This window comes from Garra rufa, chromosome 2, assembly GCF_049309525.1.
Source record: "Garra rufa chromosome 2, GarRuf1.0, whole genome shotgun sequence".
Taxonomy (NCBI): domain Eukaryota; kingdom Metazoa; phylum Chordata; class Actinopteri; order Cypriniformes; family Cyprinidae; genus Garra; species Garra rufa.
Window position 1 is genome coordinate 44,934,247 of NC_133362.1, and position 19,909 is coordinate 44,954,155.

General features: G+C 35.8%; 2 protein-coding genes across 2 annotated transcripts in view; both read right to left on the reverse strand.

Moving 5' to 3' along the window:
• Positions 1–19,909, reverse strand: part of plpp4 (phospholipid phosphatase 4) — a 296,113-nt gene that overhangs the window by 200,210 nt on the left and 75,994 nt on the right. The gene's annotated exons all lie outside the window — the stretch shown is intronic.
• Positions 1–19,909, reverse strand: part of LOC141325754 (uncharacterized) — a 56,038-nt gene that overhangs the window by 19,666 nt on the left and 16,463 nt on the right. The window contains exons 8-11 of the mRNA XM_073834494.1: positions 18,423–18,538; positions 12,486–12,658; positions 8,145–8,287; positions 6,276–6,395 (exon numbers count right to left, since the gene is read on the reverse strand). Coding sequence (XP_073690595.1) covers positions 6,276–6,395; positions 8,145–8,287; positions 12,486–12,658; positions 18,423–18,538 — 552 coding nt within the window. The remainder of the gene's footprint in view (positions 1–6,275; positions 6,396–8,144; positions 8,288–12,485; positions 12,659–18,422; positions 18,539–19,909) is intronic.

Consider the following 19,909-nt stretch of genomic DNA (forward strand, 5'->3'; position numbering starts at 1 on the left):
GGATAGGACAATATTTGGCCGAGATACATCTATTTGAAAATCTGGAATCTGAGGGGGCAAAAAAATCAAAATACTGAGAAAATCACCTTTAAAGTTCTCCAAATTAAGTTCTTAACAATGCATATTACTAATAAAAAATTACATTTTGATATATTTATAGTAGGAATTTTACAAAAAAAATCTTCATGGAACATGATCTTTACTTAATTTCCTAATGATTTTTGGCATAAAAGAAAAATCAATAATTTTGACCCATACAATGTATTTTTGGCTATTGCTACAAATATACCCCAGCGACTGAAGACTGGTTTTGTGGTCCAGGGTCACATATTTCAGATCATTATCATTCATAAACAAAACTAATTAAATGTGGTGTCTTTTATCATATTGCCATTGCCTTAAAATCACCATAGGCTAATGTCCAGTCTTGAGGGGCCTTTTGATTTATTTAATTTCCTTTCTAAGAAACATCACTCGTTTCTGTCTACAGTCCAAATGATCAGGTTACCTTAGTGACCAGAAAGCACTCAATCTCCATCATTACTTGCCAATTAAGCTCTATTGAGACCGCAGCTGCCTCACTAATTAAGTGGATGAAGAAGCATGACAAGCACAATTGTCTGAGCACTCAAACAGGCTCGCTAGGTTTTGTGCTTTTGTGAAATTTCTAATTGAGTGCATGTAGCTAGGATACATGTTTTGGTACATGTTACAGTTGAGTCTTTAGCATGTTCATGCATTTCTGAAAGGTCTCATAAACAGAATGATTAATTTCTTAAAATATATCAGGCATCCAATTGCAACAATAGTAATTAGTTTTAAAAAAGATATCCATAGCCAATTTAACACTTTGTACCTTTAGTTCGTTTTTACGTTCTTGTTTGTTTCCAGATAGGTAGTGTAGGATTGATTTCAAATACAGTGGTTCTGCAGGGGTGCAAAAAAGGCAGCAGACTACTATCATCTGGTATGGGATGCTGAAACTTTAGACTGACTTCACCACTAAGATCCAGACACCTGTATTATTAGAGAAAAAAAAATTGAATGCCCCATTATGACACTCTTCTCCATCGTTTGTTCAGTGCTGAGTGATTGTGATTTTGTAGAAATTGCAGTCTCAACTTGTCTTTAGAGGCCAAACTGCTCAATGCTAAATAAAACACTTTTATGCTGATATGCCTGGGGTCTTAAAGATTTTCAAAATCCTCCATTTTTAGTTTTCTTCCTGACCATAGATGACTAAATGTAATCTCAATCTCATTTATCTTAAACATTCATCTCTAAACTATTTTAATGTAATAATTATTATAATTCAGAGATTCAAATATATTCATTCATTATAATGTCAACTGGAATCTTTTAATCATATTATGACATCCCATCAATTCAGGAAAAGTTAAATCAATTCATAGAGCAATTCATTAGTGTAATTCAGACCAGATTTTTGTTATTTAATATGGCTGTATTTATCTAATTATTAACAAAAGTGTCTATACTCCTGGCAAAAATGATGGAATCGCTACTCTTAGAAGATTTACTTCATAACAAAAAAAAAAAAAAAAACAATCACAGATATGGCACAAAAATGTTTTGTTAATTATTCAATACTCTGGTTATGTGAAACATACCTCAAACTAATAAAATTAAAATAGTTGAATTAATGGAAAATTATTTTCCATATCAAGTACAGCAAAAAAAATATGGAATCATTCAATGTTGAGGGAAAAAAAAACAGAATCAGCTTGTAATTTTTATTTCTAAAAACAAATATCTAAACATATCTAAAATGCTAATTAGCCAGCAGTTAAAAGAGAGTACTTTCAGACCTTAACAAGCTGTTGAACGTGGCCAATTGTAAGGAAACATGGCCCCAACAAGAAATCTGTCAGTTGAAATGATGGAAAGGATTATAAAACTCAGTCAAGATGGAAATCCATCATGGAGTGTGGCAAAAAAAAAAGTTGGGTTTTCCCAATCAATTCCGAAAACATACAGGCAGACCAAGGAAGACATCTAAGCATCAAGATAGAAAATGCACAACAAAACAAATGAATAACAAATGAGTCGATGTGTGAGACAGAACTGTAAGAAACCGGCTGAATGAAATGAGATTTGCATATAGAAAAATTAAATGAAAACCAGCTAAACAAAAGAAAACAAGATTAGTGGGCTGAAGAGAAGTCATGGAGTGTGGATGATTGGATGAAAGTGATATTCAGTGATGAATCACAAATCTGCAATGGACAAGGAGATGATGCTGGAACTTTTGTCTTGTGCCATTCTAATGAAATGTATAAAGATGACTGCCTGAAGAAAACGATCAAATTTTCCAACTCATTTCTAATATGGGGTTGTCATGCATGTCAGGGAAAAGACCAGGAGAAATGGCTATACTTACAGCAACAGTCAATTCACAGGTTTACACTGAAACTTTGGACACTTTTCTCATTCCATCAATAGAAAAGAAGTTAAATTAAGAGTTTAATTTCATTTGTTTGAGGTATGTTTCACATTACCAGAGTGTTGGATTATTAAACAAAAATAGTTTTGTGTCATATCTGTGCTTCTTTTGTTTGCTATGAAGTAAAAAATTTAGGTGAACAACAAAGTGTGGTGATTCTATAATTTTTGCCAGGGGTTGTAGAATATTTTATATTATTTAAAAAAATAAATAAAGACTTAAAGGGATAGTTCAACCAAAAATTTAAATTTGATGTTAATGTGCTTAACCCCAGGGCATACAAGATGTAGGTGACTTTGTTTCTGCAGTAGAACACAAACGAAGATTTTTAACTCAAACTGCTGCAGTCTGTCAGTCATATAATGGCAGTCAATGGTTACCAAATCTTTAAGACTAAAAAAACATACACAGACAAAACCAAATTAAACCCTGCAGCTCGTGACGATACATTGAGGACGCATAACGATCGGTCTGCGCAAGAAACTGAACAGTATTTATATCATTATTCGCCTTTGATCCACTGGAACGTTCAACTGTTCTGAGCGCGTTTCACAACAGGCGGCACATGATGCATCAACGTGATCTGCCATAGTAGATGCACACACGGAAGCGATTTGTCGCACGCATACGTCACTCATTGTTTACACATTGGCCTCTCAAAATTGTAATTACTTGTGCTTACCCTGATTCTGGCAACAGATTAAAAAAAAACTAAAAAATATGTTTCCATGTGCGAACTTATCTGGGAGCGTTGACTTTTTACAGACTACATTGCCAAAGCACGTTGAAGCATCACGCGCCACATGGTTTTGTCGGTGTATGTTTTTATATCGTTTAAGTCTTAAAGATTTGGTAACCATTGACTGCCATTATATGACTGACAGACTGCAACGGTTTGAGTTAAAAATCTTTGTTTGTGTTCTACTGAAGAAACAAAGTCACCTACATCTCGGATGCCCTGGGGGTAAGCAGATAAACATCAAATTTTCATTTTCAGGTGAATGATCCCTTTAATTAAAATAACATTAAATATTCATATTGTTTCCATTCATTTCTTATTTTATTAATTACCCTCTACCTTCTAAAGTTGATCTGTAAATACATAATTAAGCAGTAAATTCAAATGGTTCTGAAAGAGGGCATCTTATTCTATTTGTGTGACTATTTGGTTTTTTTTTTTCTAGAAATTCATCAGTCAGTGTTTTTTTTTTTTTTAGAGAGAGAGAGAGAGACACAGAGAGAGAATTATTACCTATTCCATGCAGTTCTGTTTTGGAAAAAGTCAAATAAAATCATGCACCCTACTGCACATCAAGAGGACAAGCACATCACAGTCTCTACAGACTGTAGCTCAGCTAGAACTGAGCAGTAAACACCAGTTTCAACTCTAATGGTGAAGAGAAAACTGCATTTGGCTTTTAGACAGTTTCAAAGAATTGCTGCTACGCTGTTAAATAAGATGACAAGAGTAGAATGGGCAAAAGAACTTGGACATCAGACAACAAATGATTATCAAAACAGTATTACGGATGGATGAATCTTCAGCTGTGAGAAATGTCCTGCAATCGCACCTTTGGACGGAGTTACACAAAAGATGTGATGAAACCTCTCCTGAATATCATTATTATAGTAATTGTAAGTTCGACACAACTGTCATTGTGTGTGTGTGTGTGTGTGTGTGTGTGTGTGTGTGTGTGTGTGAGGTTTCTAGCATGGACTAGAACAGATCATTTATTTGAAAGAGAAGTAATCTGTAACATTCTCAATGTCCTAATAGTAAATTGAATGCATCCTTTTGAACAGAAGTTTCCATTAATATGGAAATGTGGATATGGAATCACAAAATGAGCACCAGTAACCAATGTCATTTTCAATGGGTAAAATTATAGACCAACTTCCAAATCTTGTTCCATACACTCTTAAAAATAAAGGTGCTTCACGATAGAAGAACCTTTTCTGTCTAAATGGTTTCATAAAGAACCTTTAACATCTGAGGAACCTTTCCGTTTCACTAAAGTGTGCTTTTCTTTGTGTCAAAGAAGGTTCTTCAGATTATAAAAAAGAAAGAACTCTTTAAAGCACCTTTATTTTTAAGAGTGTATGTAGTGCTATTAATCTCTATTTATATACAGTAATGTCTCATGAAATAATACAGAAAAAAAGCAGATGCAAGCAGAGGAAATAGTGAGGCAACTGGGAGAAAACAAGCAAGGGTGGACAAACAGCAGACTGAAGCTTCAGATAATAAATCGATGATTAAAAAAAGAATAAGAATCATATAAAAATAAAATAAAAAGATAACAGCATAAAGGTTAGAAATTGCACGAGGGTGATTAAATAATGACAGAACTTTCATTTTAGGCCGAGTTATTCTTTTAACATTAATCCAAAAAGAACAAACGCAGTGGCAGGACATCTGTAGGCTTTCTGTTTAATATTAAATCTATGTATAAATAATGAATCATAACCTTTGCTTTCATGTAATCATTTTATTTCAGTGGTTAAAGTCATAAACGTACTGGCCCAGAAACAGCGCCTGCTTAAGATTGTTTTCTGTGCAGCTTCATTTACAAGAAATAATTACAAGATAAAAATCAACATTAAAAACCAAGTCTTTCTTAGAATACAAATGAAAACATACAATGTAAAATGAAGTCCATAGTGTACCATATATATATATATATAGTTAAAAAAAAAAAAAAAAAAAGCATTGATAGCATTTCTTGTAAAAGTGCTTTCTGGCACTTGGAGGGAAAACTGCTCACCTAAACCAAAGCAAAATATAAAAACTAACTACCCTTACCTTAATTACAAACGAGTTTTATTGTACCTGCTTTTAACAAAAAGCTGGAAGCACATTAGAACTGCAGCAGAAGTTGGCTTACTAAAGTAATATTAGCGTGGTAAAGCACAGTGCTGGTCTGTCGGACAGCCTTCGCCCTCTTCGGTCCACACGTCGGAGTGTTTCAGGTCACGTTCCTGAACAGCATTAGCCCTTTCATTAACTTCTAGTACACAAAAACGGTCTTTACACACATGGGTTATGAAGGAAAAACCTGACAAAGAAATACAAAGCTGCCCCCTCATGTTCAGATAAGAATTAATGACATAAAAAATTTGCCACTTTGTTCGAATGCTTTTGAATTCTGCAATTAAGTCCAAGCGATGGGAAAGTTCATTGATTAAGAAACTGGCTACACACTTTTTTTGTGTTTCTAAAATTTACACCACCTGAGCTGCCACACGTATATAAAAGTTTCAATATTCACAAGCAACTATACAATAATTTTTAAAATCAGTAGGTCCAAAAATGCCTGGGCTCCATGTGTCACCAAAAGAAAGAAAGAAAAGAAAAAAAAAAAGAAATGCACCCAGTGTTCGAAAATTAAAAAAATAGAGCATATATATATATATAAATTTCATATTTCTATATTAAAGATTCTGACATATTTATTCTAAGACTTGTAGTGCAACTACCTATTTTGTACGTCAAAGAAAACCAAAAGAAAAGCACTGGATTTGAAGAGTAAAAATGTGCATTCCTTTGCAGGTTATTGCTCTGGAGGTCTTTAGAAAAGAAGGCACCTTGTTGTGAGACTCATCCCTGACACGGGGCGGGAGCGGATGCAGTTATTAGCAGGGCTGGAAAAAGGGCTCTGGTGGTCCCAGGAGAGCAAAGGGGTGGTCAGCCCCTGGGAGAAAACAGTGAGGAATGGCTCTGCGGGGGCTTCGGGGAGAGACACATTGGGTAAGAGACATCTCGGAGTTAAAGCGGTCACACAGACGTGGTCACTCGGTCCACAGCATTATTGACCTCGTTTTTGTTGGAATCCAGGCCTTTGGCGGCGTTCATGTCCTTTCGGATGCTCTCAGCCACCTTCTTCATGTTCTTCAGCTCGCCGGGGTGTGGCGTAGCTCGGCGCAACAGTGTTCTCTGAGAAACAGAAAGAAAAAGAACAATGGAGGAGGCCATTCAATGCACCTTTTCATGTTATGACACTCTTCAAAGCATTTTAAGACCTCATGAAAGGTATTTTTGATTGAAAAGATGGTTGAGGTGGGACACACTAAAGAGCTTTACCTTCGTCTGGTGGTGAGAAGGCAACATACTACCATAAACTCTTGCTTTTTGCTCTTTCTAAAGTTTGTTTACATGTTCTTGACTCATTTGATCAAACTTCCAACAGTTGTTTAATTTTCAAGATGATGGAAAGCATGATGAGCTCACGCCACACAACACAGCATACTGTGTTTGAAATGTGGGCCTGTCCCAATACAGGAAGTAAACATGCGAAACAGAAAAATGCCAACGCACACTAGTGTATTCAGGAAGTCAAGGAAAACTTTACAGTGCAAGTTAAATTAATTATATATTACAGATAATTTGGTAGTATCATTTTTGTCCACATTGTAAATGTTTGCAAAAAATGTCAATGTCTGTTTTTTAATCACTTAATTAGCCCATTTAATCCCACCGGTCACAATTTTGACCGTAAAAAAAGATCAGCTCTAAGTACTGACTGATGTTTTAGTGCACTTCCTACAAATATGAAAAAAATAAAGGGTCTCAATTAAATATGTGCAGTTTCACATGGTTAGTGCACATTGTCACATGAGCAGAGCGGTTTATTTCCTGTTTGCACCATGAGGTTACACCATGATGATGCATCAAAGCTCCAAAACATCAAGGCTAGAAAAGTATGTTAACAAAGATTTTTGGTACACATTATCTCTAAGGTGTCTAGTATTAATATATAAATTCACATATATTCAGTTGTGTTGAGTGTGGTCATAGGATGAGTAAACATGTTGACGGTCACAATTGTGAGCGGTGGGATAACAGTGAACTTAGGCATACAATATAAATACAATGCAGTTGTTAGTGAAGATAGCACTAAAATGTTGCAATAAAATCTTGTACTAAATCAAAAGTTCTAATGTTACAAATTAGTTACAATATTGATGTTGCAATACTGGTAGCACTAATATAACAATTTGATGATATATGTTACAATAAAGTAACAATTTTGAAATACATTGATGATTATATTTTTTGTCTTTTATGCATAATAGTAACCCCTAGAATGTGATCAAACAGTTTAAAATAGCTGGGCCAAGATATATAACCTTTTTTTTCATGACTGCAGAAATATGTTAATTTAGTATACACCTTATTCCACCGGTCACAATAGTGACCGACTATAATACGCCATTTTTCCAAAACAATTTTCAAAAAAGAATTATTGATAATTTACTAATAAGTTTGATAAGTTACTAATGGCACATGATTTGGATATTTTCATGTCTGGGAAAAATTTGGGATTAAACGGTAGAAGCACCACAGTTGTATCGCGTTACATACAGACTACTGACATTTAGAAGTTTATTTTTTAACAACAAAGTACTGAACTAATTCAAGAACTAATTGAACTATGGCCTAGTCCTGGCTTAGTCTAAGCCCTATTATTTAAAGACAGCATGTTAATTCCAGTTCTAATTTTATTAGGGAGAAAAAATGTACATGCCCCTGCAAACAAGGTGTATATCTGTTAAAGGTCAGTTTGAGGTCATCTATAGATCTACAGATGTGGAATATAAACCAAAACACCACTAAAAAGGCACCCAGTACATCACTTTTACAAAACTCATATAATACATTTAGCAGAGCCTCCTTCTTCCTCACCTCTTCGTCATCCTCATCATCATCGTCCTCCAAGAAACGAATGGTGCTCATTCTGTTTGTGGCTTTGTCATCCCAGGTGTCATCCAGCATGCCGCCCTCCACCAGACTCTCCAGAGCACCACAGCGGGCAAGGTTATCGGAACCTAAACAGCATAAATATACATTCATTTTTTACATACGTGCGTTAAACATATTCCCTTATCTATTAGCAGTTCAGAAAAATAATTATTGCATTTACTGTAGTTTCCATAGAAGCACACTGGGGAGTTAAGTAAAAGAGTGCTGTGAGATCACACTTTCAAATCCAGTCTTAGTCACGGGCTTACTGAGAAACAATCTCCCCTCTGTCTCTCCCTCCCTTATCCACCCTGTCCCGCCCAGCATGACCTGACCTCCAACACATCCAAACACATCAGCTCTGTGAAGTGATGACTAAACAAAGACTTCAAGAGTCCAAATAAGTAATGTTACAATATATGCTGATTTAGTGCTCAATTATTTATTACTAATGCTCAGTAATGGTTGTTATTATCATCAATGTTAAAACAGTTCTACTGCATAATATTTTTGTGGAAACAATATCTTGAATAGAATGTAGGGCTGCCCCTAAATAGTCGATGAGAAGAGGCTTGGTCAACCAAAATTGTATTAGCCGCTTAGTCGCAGAAAAAAAAACATCTGTGACGAACAGATGTCACTTGCACTGAAAATACTCTTTCATTTTTAGTCATACAGATAAAGAAAAAGACATCTCTCGAATCTGTAAAGACTCTACGGTTATTTATGTGAACTCAAAACAACAACGAAACGTTGTGCTTTTGTAAAATAATTAGAGCAAACAGGATGCGCTTTCTACCGTCTCGGTCTCAGTGAACTTGAGTGCGAAACGTTGAAACTCTGTGTATAGTTGCCTTACAGACATGAGAAATATATTTATAGAGAGCGAAATATCTACTTTCAAATGAACCAATTCAAATAGAAAATAAATACTCTCAGGTTATGTAATCTGCATGAAACATAGTTTCCTTGCTGTTTTCCCCTGACACATTCATAATTATATCTGCCGGCAAGCTGTTTTTGAGTGCGCTTAAGTGCTTATTAGGCTATGCAGGCAATTAAAGACTTAAAGACAATTATTTAGATTTATATGGTTTATTAACAAACTTGCGACTAATAGTCAACTAATGCTCAAAACGAACGACTACTAGTCGACCAGAAACATCTTTAGTCAAGGGCAGCCCTAATAGAATGTTCAACGAACAGCATTTATTTGAAATAGAATTTTTGTTGTTGTTTTTTTAAATAAATGTCTTCACTGTCACTTTTGATCAATTTAATAAATCCTTGCTGTATATTATTTTCATTAATTTGTTTAGAATCTTAATAATCTAGTAGTGTATCACAATGTCCTGTTTTCAGTCAACACTGATAATAATAATTATGAAATAAGGTTTTTCTTAATATAAATCTTGATAAATGTTTCTGATTATATAAATGTTTCTTAAGCAGCAAATCAGCATATTAGAATGATTTTTGAAGGATCATGTGACACTAAAGGCTGGCATAAGGATGCAGAAAATTCAGCAATTCCACTGCATGAATAAATGCTATCACTAACATAGAAAACTGTTTTTCATCAAAAATGTGCATAGAAGACTCTCTCTCACACATACATATATAGTAAAACAAGTTTAACAAAGAAACTGAACTGTAACTCCTGTCATGGAATATGGCACATACAAAACTTCACAGTGACCCCTAGTTACATCAATGAAAGAGAAATTCAAGACTTCACAAAATAAAAGCTTCAATTGCTTTTAGGATAAGACACGGCTGTGGGAGGAGGCCGTGTGTGGCAACATCTAAGGCCGAGCTGAGCTCAGAGGAGATAAGCCTCTTTAGCCGTCCAATCCGCTGGCGGTATGTAGAAAGCAGCACATGAGTGTGAAGAAAGGCCAGAGGAAGCTCAGTGATATCAAGACCTCATCTGTACAGATGCCCTGCTACACCTATACGTTCTCTCAACTCAATATACACATCAGAGTCTGATCGAATCATACGGGCGTGTTGAGCCGCAGATAAATCCCACAGGACCGCCGCAAGATTAAGGCAGAGCAGATACCGGATGTTATCAGAATATTACACTAAAAAAAAAAGTCTGATTATGCCCAGAATCTCCTTGCAGATAAACTCTGCAGAATCATGACACAAGTGTGCACTGCCTATCCATGCCTCGAAAGTGATATAGCGCTGGTTAGGACGGGAAAAAATCCATTTAGTTCTTAAAACCTTGATCTCCCTATAATACAGTTAAAATTGTATGTGCTATCATATTACGATTAGCTAACCTCTGCATGCATACTAAGTTCACACTATTATTTACTAGACTGATAAAAATGATTTTGTGGTGCAGTAAATAATACAGAAAAACATGTCATTTCTACATTAAATAATTGAGTTCAGGCAAGAATAAAAAAAAAAGAAATAAAAAAAGAGTTAATATTAGTACTCAATTTAAGCTTGTAGAATTTAAAATTTGAACTTAAGTATATTTTAGTTGGAATTGTTTGTTATTTTTACAAAGATTGTTTAAGTAAATATCAAAGTCATGATCCCATTGTTCCCTTCATGCACTTGGGCATTACTAATTAATCTTTTTTTTTTTTTTTTTTGCTGTTTTCGAGATGTATTTACACTGTTTTATGGTTGCTTTTGTTGTTAGGTTAAGTAACTTGCTGATTAGTAACATCTAGAGTTCATTTTCTACTTAAAATGACCCATTCATACTCAAAAACTATTCACTGATTGTTAACATCATTGTGTATCATGTGCAAGGTCTTTGTGTTAATTTGGTTAGTAACTACACTCTACTTATACTACTTATTCTACTTATAACCTTAAAAAAAAATAAGGAGCTGTCTACTTGCTTACATACATGTTTGTAAGTGAACCACATGCCTTAATGGCATTTTTTTCGTGCTATGATGTTTGAGTAAAGTTTACAAACCGTGGCTGAGTGAATTGTACTTGAGGACTGCAGAGTAAACTTAAAATAATTAAGTAAAAATAACTCTAACTACACGTTAAATTTACTTATTTCATTTGCTAATTTTACTTAACCTAGTTAAGCAGACTTTACTTTAAAAAAAATGTGCGTGCAAAAACTTGCCAAAAAAAAAATTAAGTAAATGTACTTGTTTTTTTTCAGCGTATAGCCGATATGATCTCTCAAGCATCATGTGACAATTCTAATACGCTGATTTATTACTAGAATTATCAATGTTGGATATAGTTGTGCTGCCAAATATTTTTTTGGAACCTGTGATTCTTTTTATGCAGGACTCTTTGATGAATAAAAAGTTAAAAAGAACAGCATTTATTCAAAATATAACTCTTTTCCAACAATGTAAATCTATGGTAACACTCTCTTTAAACAGAACGGTTTTCTAACAATATACAGTACTATCTTAAATAAATGCTGTTCTTTTTAACCTTTTATTGATCAAAGAATTCTGAAAAAAAACTTCTTTAAATAACAGTAAAAATCTTACTGATCCCAAACTTTTGAGCAGCAGTGTAAATAATGTAGACGTTATTAAAAGCATTTAAAAGCGTTCTTTTTCATGCTGACAAGTACACACTGCAAATTTTTAAGTGTGACAACCATACTAAAATGTGGGACTGAATCTGAAATTGTGATGTTTGACATTGTGATAACATTAAATCTTGCAGTATAAGCGCACCTGTCACTTGTTTTGTTACCCGCAATGTGTTTCTTTGGTTTTTATTATTTTCATTAGATTTTTTTTTAATGCAATGTTTACATAATTAAAAAATATTTGAAGGACACATGCTAATGTTTTAACATATTATTTACTTATAATTCCCCCCCCCCATAGTTAAATAAAAACATATATAATAATAATAATAATAAATAAATAAATAAAATGATGATATTAAATAATAAAATAACAATTTTACTGGTACTACTTTTGGTTTTGTGACAACACTAGTACACAACATATCAAATTCTTTTATTAAAAATATTCTTAAGCTTATCCTACATTGGTCTAGAAGCAGTTTTATGCTAAACTTCTGCCACATTTGACCCTCTCTACCGAACCCCCACTCGCCAAAAACAGAAACCCCAAAGCCCAGAACGTCTGACAGGAAGAGAGCACCAGGTCCTCTGATGTCCTGAAATCAGATTCGTCAGGCTGCCACAGAGACTGTTTGCTCTCTCAGCACACATTCACATATTTCAGGTAGAAGTGACATTTCCTGAACACTATTTCATGAAAAACCGCTAACAGGATATTTTAAGTGTCATCAGAGCTTTACCTTTGTTTTCTGATTCACAGGGCTGCTGAGGCAACAGTACACAGGTCAGAACCTTTTCTCCAGACTCTGGGTCCACGTCCGTCTGGAAGGTGAGCAGAGGTTGAGACTGGTTCTCTGACAGCCAGAGAGCTTTGAGTCGTAGAGTGGTCAGGGTCATGGGCAAGTACAGCAGCCTTCACAGAAACAGACAGAATATCATTTACAAGACGGCCTTCTGCCTCTCTTTAATGTTGTTACTGTACACTCTCAAAGCAGGACTTTTTTTGCATGTTCTCCCACTAGTACTAAAATATGGCAACTTTGTGTGTTTGACAGGCTTAATAAATAACAGGTTTACTAAATAATTTATTTGTTTATCATCTACCATTCTGACAATTTCCAAGTAAAAAAAGTATATTCAACAAAAAAAGGGGGGCATTGATGATTTTATCAATCTAAAATTCACCAGTTTTTGAAAAAGAGTGTTACATGACATAATGGAGACTGGTAGTTCTAAAGTAAGTGTGATTTGTGAAACTATTGACAAATGAGCATTATTTAAGAGAAAGACAAAATACGATCACAATATGGCATTTTTTCCATATAAAAAAACATATATACATATATATATATATACATACACATATATATATATATATATATATATATATATATATAATGATCATGCACATGAATTATGCACAATACAATGTGATTAGTTGAGACATTGTTGTATTAAAATAATAATAATAATAATAATAATAATAATAATAATTAGTTCAGTACAGTGGTTTTGTTCTGCAAATCACATTCACACTAATGCAGGTATAATTGAAGTCTATGGAGCAAGTGCACTAGAGAATTTTAAACCAGAAATACAGTATGTCACAAAAGTGAGTACAACCCTCACATTTCAGCAACCATTTTAATATATCTTCTCAAGGGACAATACTATAGAAATGAAACTTGGATATATTTTAGAGTAGTCAATGTGCAGCTAGTATAGCAGTATAGATTTACTGTCCTCTGAAAATAACTCAACATACAGCCATTATTGTCAACATAGCTGGCAACAAAACAGAGTAAGTGATAACAGCAGTACGTCGTTTAACCATGCAAAGCCACATGTCCTATTCATCATGTTTATAATTTTGTCTGCTTGACAGCAACATACAAATTTGTGTATCTTGTATTAGAGCAGTTCAGATTTGGTGCTTTGAGTACAATTCTCTCATACTGACCACTGGATGTTCAACATGGCATCTCATGGCAAAGAACTCTCTGAGGATTTGAGAATTAGAATTGTTGCTCTCCACAAAGATGGCCAAGGCTATTAGAGGTTCAGTAACACCCTGAAACCCAGTTACACTACAGTGGTCAGGGTCATACAGAGGTTTTACAAGATGGGTTCCATTCAGAACAGGCCTTGCAAGAGTCAATCAACAAAGTCGAGCACTCATTCTGTGCGTCAGGTGCAGAACCTAGCTTCAAAAAACAGATGCATGAGTGCTGCCAGCATTGCTTTAAAAGTTGCAGAAGTAGAAGGTCAGCTTGTCAGTGCTCAGACCATACGCCGCACACTGCAACAAGTTAGTGTTGGGCGATATGCTCAATTTTCATATCGTCCTATCGTCAGCCTGTGAGATCGCCGATACACGATACTATCGTGCTAATTTATTTAATAATATGTAAATGTGTCAACATGGGCGACATTAGGGGGGGGCAAGGGGGGGCAGTTGCCCCCCCTGTGGTTAGTCATGGAGTCCTCGACAGCCCCGCTGCAACTGCTTTAGCCAAGCTTAGGCTCGGTTGTACTTGGGAACTAGACGGTGCTATATAACCCTCAAACGAAAGCAAAGCAATTGAAGATCTGGCAAACTATCCAACGTGTTTTTGCAGCGTTGAGCAATGTAGCCAATCACAGACATATCTGTTGTTTCCGAACAGTCTTGTCAGAATTCACTCACTGCTGAAAGCGCCTGATCGGTTTTTATTAAGTGCCGTTTTGTGCGCTCGTGAATCATCTTGAGTGTAGACGCGATGTAAATAAAATATTAATTGTGTAGTTTAGAGAGCTTTATTAATTATAACGGAATTTTGTTAGATCTCTATGAAATTTTAGTGATAATAAGGGGAGCGTGCTTTGCACTTTCCAGGCTATAATCCATTTAGAATTTGTATGAAACTTTCGTTTTTCGGCACATGCAAGCTGATATGTTTTGGGAGTGACATTTGCATATTTACGCTGGGTTTATTCTCGAAATAACGGTGAAGCAATAGACGGGATAAAAATATATTTTCCCCTTCTCCCAAAACAACTTACTGTTTCAGCTAAGTTCAGTTTTGTATGTAATGGCAAAATGTTTATATTTAGTTTCGTTTTTTATTTAGCTAATTTAGAAAAACGCTTGGAGCATTTTTTATTCGTTAAATATATATATATTTACCGAACAGCGCCCAGCGGAAGACTGATCATAGTCTGTTTGATCAGTTTGCCTTCTCAAATCATCACAATTGCCTAAAATGAAATCTATAGATATAAAACAGTTCAAGTATAAAACAATGGTAGTTTAAACGTTACAAATAAATGTGCGCTATATGCGCATAGTTTGTGCAGAAAGTGGAAGCTAAAGCTTGCAGGACATCGAGGCACCAGCGCGATCACTTGCATTTTTTTCATTGGAAGCAATTTAAAATTATCCGTCATTTTTGCTCACAAACTACGAGTAATACATCGAAAAAAACGTTACAGCATTTTTATAAAACAAGGAAAACAAAAATTATGTGCTTTCTGCCGTCTGGTTCTTGAACAGGAGTGCTTAACAAAATGAAGCGAAATGCATGCCTCACAGACATAATAAATACATTTATAGAAAGCTTTAAATTATTACTTAACGAAATAAAACAAATCAAAAGCACAAACTCTTTCATGTAATCCGTAAAGATGAATTTCCCTCTAAAGGCGCGTCCAAAAAGGAGATTGCGACACTGACTCAGAATACACAAATTAATTAATAAATAATTCATTTATGTCCTTACTCTTTCCTCGACACATTCATTGTTATTTATTTTTGCCGGTGCTTGGGGCGAGTTTTAGCCTATTGTGTGCGCTTGAACGTGGATTCAGCTGCGCTAAAGCACACTAAACGGTGTCTGAGTCGGTCTCAAAAGTGAAAGCGAAAGTGAAGTTTCGTGTTGTTTCCACCAGCGCGGCATTTTTTTTCTTCACCATAATTGATGGATGTCTAAATTATGAAAATAAGGAGAAGCCTAAAACAGGCCCGATGCCGCCCCGGTCTGAACTATGACGTGAAAATTGGCCCGAAGCCGTAGCCCTGGGGTGTAAAAAAAAGTCAGGGCCCATCGGCCCGGGCTGAAGTGCAGCGCTTTAATTGACTGCTTTGCTGTGCTGCAATACCCTAGGGCACTGTTTTAATGCTTACATCTGATTTTTTTTTTCTTGCCCCCCCTGACTCAAGAGTCAAATGTCGCCCATGTGTGTCAATATGTAATAAATTCCTTATTCGTTTTGTAAGGGTAGTGCATGTGACTTGTGAAACAGTTGTGCGTGTACAGAGACGGTAGTTCTGTCTGAGAGGATCAAGTTTACTTTCGGTTTCATTCTCTGCTATCTTCACGGAGCGGTAAATGTGCGTGCTTGAATGCAAATTAATGTATCTTTCTTTACTCGTCATATTGCGATAATGTTACCGCTGTATGTCTGATCTTTGTCATCAGTTCATGTTATAGTTCAGTTCATATTGAATGTGGAGAAGCTATGTGCGTGTAATTCACGTGCTTATGTTTAGCGCCATTTTATCGCATCGTAAATCTAATGAACACATACAGATGTTACTGAGGTGAATGTTTATGTTTACTATATACAGACGGATTCTGATATATCGTATTTAACTCAGCCTAAACCACATTTTACTACCTCTGTTATCCTAATGACTGTCTACACTTAATCTATGTACACTGTATGATGAATAAATCTACACATTTTCACTGCACACATCTGCGGCGCGGCGCAGCCACTCTATGCTTGTGTTTATGCCGCGGCAACTTTCTGAAGCATCCTAGAACCGACTCTCCGCGCTGCATCGCTAAAGTTAGGTGCCTTTTTGACGGATAATAATAATAATCGTTTTACTATCGCCAAAGGCATCAGCAACAGGCGATATCGCCGACTATCGTCGATACACGATAGTAACGTCTATTGGCACAACCCTACTACAAGTCGGTTTGCATAGGCGTCATCCCAGTAGGAAGCCTCATCTGAAGCTGGCTCACAAGAAAGCCTGCAAACAGTTTGCTGAAGACAACCTGTCCAAGAGCATTAATTACTGGAAGCATGTCCTGTGGTCTGATGAGACTATAAGATAATCTTGTTTGGCTCAGATGGTGTCCAGCATGTGTGGTGATGCACTGGTGAGGAGTACCAAGAAAATTGTGTCTTGTCTACAGTCAAGTATGGTGGTGGTAGCATCATGGTCTGGGGCTGCATGAGTGCTGCTGGTTCTGGGGAGCTGCAGTTCATTGAGGGAAACATGGATTCCATTATGTACTGTACATTCTGAAGCAGAACATGATGCCTTCCCTCCAGTAACTAGGCCGAACGGTAGTTTACCAACATTATAACAACCCCACACACACCACAAAGATGCTGAGAAAGCTGAAGGTGAAGGTGATGGGGTGGCCAAGTATGTCTCCAGACCTGAATCCTATTAAGCACCTGTGGGGCATCCTCAAGTGAAAGGTGGAGAAGCACCATGTGTCTATAATCCAGCAGCTCCATGACGTCATTATAGTGGAGTGGAAGAGGATCCCAGCAATAACCTGTGCAGCTCTGGTCAATTCCATTCCCAGGATGATTAAGCCAGTGCCAGATAACAAAAGGTACTAACACGATATATTGACACTTTGGACAAGTTCACTTAGGGTGTACTCACGTTTGTTGCCAGCTATTTTAACAATAATGGCTGTATGTTGAGTTATTTTCAGAGGACAGTAAATCTATACTGCTATACAAGCTGCACATTGACTACTCTAAAATATATCAAAGTTTCATTTCTATAGTATTGTCCCTTGAGAAGATATACTAAAATGGTTGCTGAAATGTGAGGGGTGTACTCACATACTGTATATTAATACTACATTCAACAGCATAATATTTGAGCTGTAAAGTTCTGTGTACAAGGTGAATTAATTTCTGTATGCACTACTGACTGTGGGTAGAATTAAGCCCATCCCTCTCTTTTATCACTGTATGTACTATGCAAAAGTCCTACGGAGCTGATGTATTAAACATTGCAAACAAAGCTAGCAAATTAGCAAGTAAATGTTAAAGGGATTTCACATAAATAAAAATTCTATTCACACAAATGAATATTATAGGATGATTTGTGTGTGTGTGTCTTTTTAACTGAAAATGATTTTGTATGGAAAAAGGAAAGCAATGAAAACAAATCCTTTTCACCAAAACACTGACCCTTCAGTTAGTTCATAATGCGCAATTATATTTAATCCAAATCTCAAACATACTTTTGCAAAACCTCAATGGTTCTAATTGTAGTTTGAGCTTGTTTACCATACTTGATGTGCTCTATGTTTGCTGATCAATGTTTAAAGTTAAATCGGTTCATCATATAAAGCAATGATGTCTCTTTTGAAAATTTAAATTAAACCGCTGTAAACATACAACAACAACCAAAAAAAACTTGTTTTGAAGATGAATGAAAGTCTTATAAATTTAGAATGACATGAGGAAGGTTTGCAAACTGAGGGAGGAAGTTGTTTTCTGTTGTAATTGACAGATGTATTGAAGCAGGATCACTCCTTTACCCCATCAATGAGGCTGACTGTCACAAAAATTTGAGTGATACACACTCACTGATGTGTTTGATGTCTCATTCTACATCACAAATCCCCTGATGAGAAAACCTGGTTCAGACAAACCTGTTTCCAGACACGTCGAGCACGTGCAGCTCCGTAGCCTGCGAGAGCTCAGGAGGGATGCGTGTCAGACGGTTCTCTCTCACACACAGAACATTTAGACTGCAGCAGCCGCCGATCTGAGAAAAATGATAAAACAACATGAGCAAATTCCCCTGTGACCACTCCGGAAATCAGCACATTACCCTGCCACAGGAGAGCACAACATTAGTTCCACCAGCATATGAATATTTGCAAGAAAATTAATGAGAAGACAGAAAGTACTGAACAAAATGAACTGAACACATCTGCACTAAACAGCAAGTCAACCTTTCCTAAATAAGCAGTTTCAGTGACAGTAGACCAACAGGGCTAAAATTAGAAGCAATTAGAGGTGGTCTAAAGTAGAGTTAATGGGCAGCTAAAAGGCAATGAAAGCTCTCAAATGTAAGGGACTTTGGATTCCCATGGAGCGGACACAAAATATTTTACTTCAAGGTCTATCAATTTTGTAAAATACTAATGAAGAGGTATTAAACTGACTCCAGAGAGCAATTATTATTTTTATTTTGTTAAAAATAAGGCTGTACAGTAAATCACATTTTAATCACTTTTGCTTCTCTTGATTAATTACGCATAATCATCTGCAGTTTTGGCCAGCTGGTTATTCATCCTGATTATCGTTATTATTTTTGGGCACTTCTGTTGCAACGGGGTTATATTTTCCTATTAAAGGATATATTTTCTGCCCAGTGTTTTACTTAATTTTCCCAACTTGGGAAAACCATACACACACGCAGGTGCAATGAAAACCAGCAACAACATACTTGATAATGATGCTCAAACGAAAGCAAATACAGCCAGATTGTACTCCTTTACAAGGCCAATGTGCTACACTCTTAAAAATAAAGGCGCTTCACAATGCCATGGAAGAACCTTTTTTGTCTAAATGGTTCCATAAGGAACCTTTAACATCTGAAGAACCTTTCTGTTTCAAAGAAGGTTTGTGGTGAAGGAAGGTTTTTCAGATTATAAAAAGATAAGAATGAGATGGTTCTTTAAAGAACCTTTGAAAGAATTGTTATTTGTGGAAGCAAAAATGGTTCTTCTATGGCATCGCTGTGAAGAACCTTTTAAGCACCTTTATTTTTAAGAGTGTATTTGCTGCAAATAAATCTACGAAGAAACCTTCTCAGGTGATAAACTGTAATAAATCCAAACATTAATCTGGGCTATTTTGTTTGTGGCCACTAAAAAAAGTAACCAAGTGGTACCACTGTTGTCAAAATTAATTCTTGTCAGCATATTACACTTTATAGATTTACAATTTACAAAAATGACACTTAATGACACTTGTTCACACACACAAATTCCTTGTGTTCTCTTTCTGATTCTGAATTTTAAACGCTTTGGTTGAACATGCTCACTTATTGATCAAAAATTTGTTTTAATTAATAATTTTCAGTAAGGTGTACTCATTTTTGGAACACAACATGATATAACCACACATG